The 3,995-nt window shown below is 38.9% G+C and overlaps 2 protein-coding genes across 2 annotated transcripts in view; one reads left to right on the forward strand and one right to left on the reverse strand.

Moving 5' to 3' along the window:
* LOC102868226 (60S ribosomal protein L27a-like) overlaps positions 1–2,164 on the forward strand; it is a 9,466-nt gene extending 7,302 nt beyond the window's left edge. Inside the window, exon 2 of the mRNA XM_006901164.1 lies at positions 1,685–2,164. Coding sequence (XP_006901226.1) covers positions 1,685–2,164 — 480 coding nt within the window. The remainder of the gene's footprint in view (positions 1–1,684) is intronic.
* The window catches only part of LARP1B (La ribonucleoprotein domain family, member 1B), a 48,538-nt gene that overhangs the window by 29,386 nt on the left and 15,157 nt on the right, over positions 1–3,995 (reverse strand). The window contains exon 3 of the mRNA XM_006901163.1: positions 2,751–2,894. Coding sequence (XP_006901225.1) covers positions 2,751–2,894 — 144 coding nt within the window. The remainder of the gene's footprint in view (positions 1–2,750; positions 2,895–3,995) is intronic.

The following is a 3,995-nucleotide window of genomic DNA, read 5'->3' on the forward strand; positions in this document are numbered from 1 at the left end:
TGGAGAGGGACATCATGCTTGGGAGGGTGGAGGGACAGCGCAGGAGGGGAAGGCCCTCTATGAGGTGGATTGATTCAGTGACTGGGATAATTGGGATGAGAGTGTCAGAGACAGCGCGATTGGCACAGGACAGAGCGGAGTTTAGGGCTGTTGTACATAGGGTCACTATGAGTCGCAAGCGACTCGAAGGCACATAACAACAACAACAACATAAAGAAAGGAAATGAATTCTTTAGTGGTGGTCGCTGTTATGTGCCATCAAATTGGAGCCAACTAATAGCTGTCCTTCCTTCCCATTTTGAGAGGCTATAAACTGCACAGGAGAAGACTGCCCATATTTTCTCCCCTTACCAGCTAGTGGATTAGATTTTGGAAAAAGGAAAGAAAAAATAAAAAAGACTTTAGCAAAATCTGGCAGTGGGAGGTGGCACCATATTAAAGTTTAGAGCTTCTATTCTACCTACTAGTTCATTTTTGATGAAAAAAAGCTTGTAAGCTGCCATTTAAGTTGATCTCTATTCACCAAGAGCAACTGAGAAGCCAAGAACAGAAAAAGAAAAAGGAAATGTGTGGCTGTCTCCATGAATAACTGCCTTCCTTGCCATGAGACCAAATAAAAAAAAAAAATTTATGGAGTCCAACTACTAATAATAAATATTTTGGTCAAGAGTCTATAGAATTGTGAGCAAAAGGGAGAATCTATGGATTTTTTTCAGTTATCACGTAATTCAGACTTTCTGGGTAAGAAGGTTGAATGGATCCATTAAACTACCGTCCTAACATAATCCATAATCCTTAAACAAAAAATATATCTCAGGGAGCTCTAGTGGCCTAGTGGCAAGAAGCTGCACTGCAATCCGAGAGGCATACTGTTCGAATCCACCAGATGCTCTGCTGTAGAACGAGGGGCAATACCCTCCTGAACCAGTCAGGTCCAATTTGACGGTACACACACATATACAAAAAATAATAAAAAATGAAAAAATATCTCTCAAGTTTCTAAAACTCCTATCAGTTAGTTTAACTTTAAAGAAAATAGGGAGCTCTGTGGCCTTCTAGGTAGAGAGTTGCACTGATAATCCAAAAATGAGTGATTCAAATCCACCACCTACTCCAAGTGAGAAAATGGGCAATCAACTCCCGTGTCAATTACAGTCTCTAGAAATCTGCTGGAGGGTCAATTATGAGTCAGTTCCACCTGAAAAAAACAAAACAAAACCAAAACCAAAAAGACTGTCTTAAGCATTCATTATACTCTTTAAGATCAGGTTGAGGGGAGGAGATAACCAGAATTATATCACTAAACAACATGGGTGTGCCTGGAAGATATTATGCTGAGTGAAATATCTCGGTCACTAAAGGACAAATACTACATAACACAGCTGTTGTAAAATAGGACTGACATGGGGGCTTGAGGGAGAACAGGAAAAAAGTGGATAGATAATGAATATTGCATGTGAACAGATGAAGAATTGTCTGAAAGGAATGTATGATCAGACATTATACATATAACAACAATCTGGAATAAGCAGTGGGGAGGGGTGGGAGGAAAATCTACAACATTATACATATAACAACAATCTGGAATAAGCAGTGGGGAGGGGTGGGAGGAAAATCTACAATGGATGAATGAAAACCCAACCTCTCTGTAAACCGTTGTTTCAAATCACTCGTTTTTGTGTAGGCAAATGAAGTGCCATCAAGACTGAGGAAGACCCAGAAACTTAGGGGCCACGTGAGCCACGGTCATGGCCGCACTGGGAAGCACCGGAAGCAACCTGGAGGCCGAGGTAATGCTGGTGGCTTGCATCACCACAGGATCAACTTTGAGAAATACCATCCAGGTTATTTTGGAAAGGTTGGTATGAGACATTACCACCTGAAGAGGAATCAGAGCTTCTGCCCAACTGTTAACCTTGACAAATTATGGACTTTGATCAGTGAGCAGACAAGGGTAAATGCTGCAAAAAACAAGACTGGAGCTGCTCCCATCATTGATGTGGTTCGATCGGGTTACTACAAAGTTTTGGGGAAGGGAAAGCTCCCAAAGCAACCAGTCATTGTGAAGGCCAAATTCTTCAGCAGGAGAGCTGAGGAGAAGATTAAGGGTGTTGGATGGGGAGGCGTGGGGGGCGGGTGCGGGTGCTGTGTCCTGGTGCCTTGAGGCTGTGTGAATTACATGAAGGTTGGTTAATTAAATGTTTTTCCCTTACAATCTGATCTTTGGTGGCATCTATACCTACATCACTCCTCCTGCAGCATCAGGATCTCCAAGAATGGGGACCCCTGTTTCCCCGCTGATAGACACACATCAGCACTTCAGAGGCTTGGGTCATTATCTAATAAAACACTTGATTCATGAAGTGAAAAAGAAAAAACACACCCAAGCTTTGTTTAAAATCACAATAAAAATAACAAAAAAGGCTGGGCCTTCAAAAGCTTTGAAGGTTCCAATTTAGAAAACACTCACTCTAAAGGCTACCAGCAAGAAATCATAAATGTAATAAACTTTCTGAAAAGTTGAAAAAAATAATCCATCTAGCATTAAAATGACTAAAAGAGTAGTGAGGTTATGTTGACAGTTGATTTATGATTCAGAAAAGGAGGTACAAGAATGGTTACACACTCAAAGGATATAAAAATTTAATTTGTATATGCAGAAATTTTAATATCTTTTGCTTTATATCTCTTTTATCAAAAGTTAAATAACAATAAGCAATAAGACTCATTTCTTTTAATATGTAACTTACTTCTCATATCATTTCGCCTATTGTTATGTGCAGTTTTATTTGCTTCATGTTGACATCTAGAGTTGCTATTCCGTGATCCTGGTCTGTCTTGACAATCTTGTCTTACATCATCTAAGTGGAGTGGTACCCACTTGTGTTTATTAGCTTGAAAAAAAAACAAAACAAAAAAACCAAACTAAGCTCTTTCAAGAACAAAATGCATTAAAGTCCCACAAATCTGAAAGCACATTAAAGTTTTCATTTTAAAAATAGGAAGGATTATTAATTTGCACTTAAACAAGTTATTTTAAAGAGTACTTTTCTTTTTTTTCCTTCTCATACAGCTTATGAGCTTGTCTGAGCAAACAACTTTTTTTAAAAAAAATCAAATTAAAAATCAGTGATGGACATATCACTGATACCTCTTTTGTTTAAATGAAATGCTCAGTCTTCTATGTTTAATTCTGATGAATAAACTATTAAGAAACACAAAGAAAGACACAAAAACTAACCACCAAGCCCACTGGTGATTACAACTCGTACTTACCTTTTAGTAGAGACTGCAATTTTTATAGACGCAACTGCCACATCTTCCTCCCACATGCAGTGCCTGGGGTCTAACTGCAGACCTTCTAGTTAGCAGTGTTACTTCATAGCATATTATTCCATTATAGTACTTTTTTTTGGTCAAACAAATATTAGTACAAAGACAGATTTACTATCAAAATTTAGTTTCAAGTCAATCTCTAAAATACTGAGAAATCCTGGTAACTTAGTGGATAAGCTATACATATTTGTAGCTATTAAAAGAAAGATAAGGAAGTCTCATCCAATAAAGATTTACAACCTCTAAAATCCAATCAACTTGATGATGGCAGGGCATTCAGGGTTTGGTTTTGTTTTGTTGTTTTTTTTAAAAAATCTAAAACATTCATTCATACACCATAATTGGGGAGCTCTAATGGCTTAGTACATTTTTCAACAATCTGCATTACGCAGATGACACAACACTGCTTGCTGAAACTGAAGAGGACCTGAAGCACTTGCTGCAGAGGGTCAAGGACTGCATGCAGCCTACAATATGGATTGAGGCTCAATGTCAAGAAGACAAAGATTCTCACCACTGGGCCAACTAGCAGCATCAGGATGGATGGTGAAGAGATTGAGATTGTTCACAGCTTCGGTTTGCTTGGCTCCACGGTCAACACTCTCGGCACCAGCAGTCAGGAAATTAGAAGACATATTGCCATGGGAAACTCTGCTGTT

The sequence above is a fragment of the Elephantulus edwardii genome, unplaced genomic scaffold, assembly GCF_000299155.1.
Source record: "Elephantulus edwardii isolate Elephantulus edwardi_28Jun2011 unplaced genomic scaffold, EleEdw1.0 scaffold00311, whole genome shotgun sequence".
NCBI classification, from domain to species: domain Eukaryota; kingdom Metazoa; phylum Chordata; class Mammalia; order Macroscelidea; family Macroscelididae; genus Elephantulus; species Elephantulus edwardii.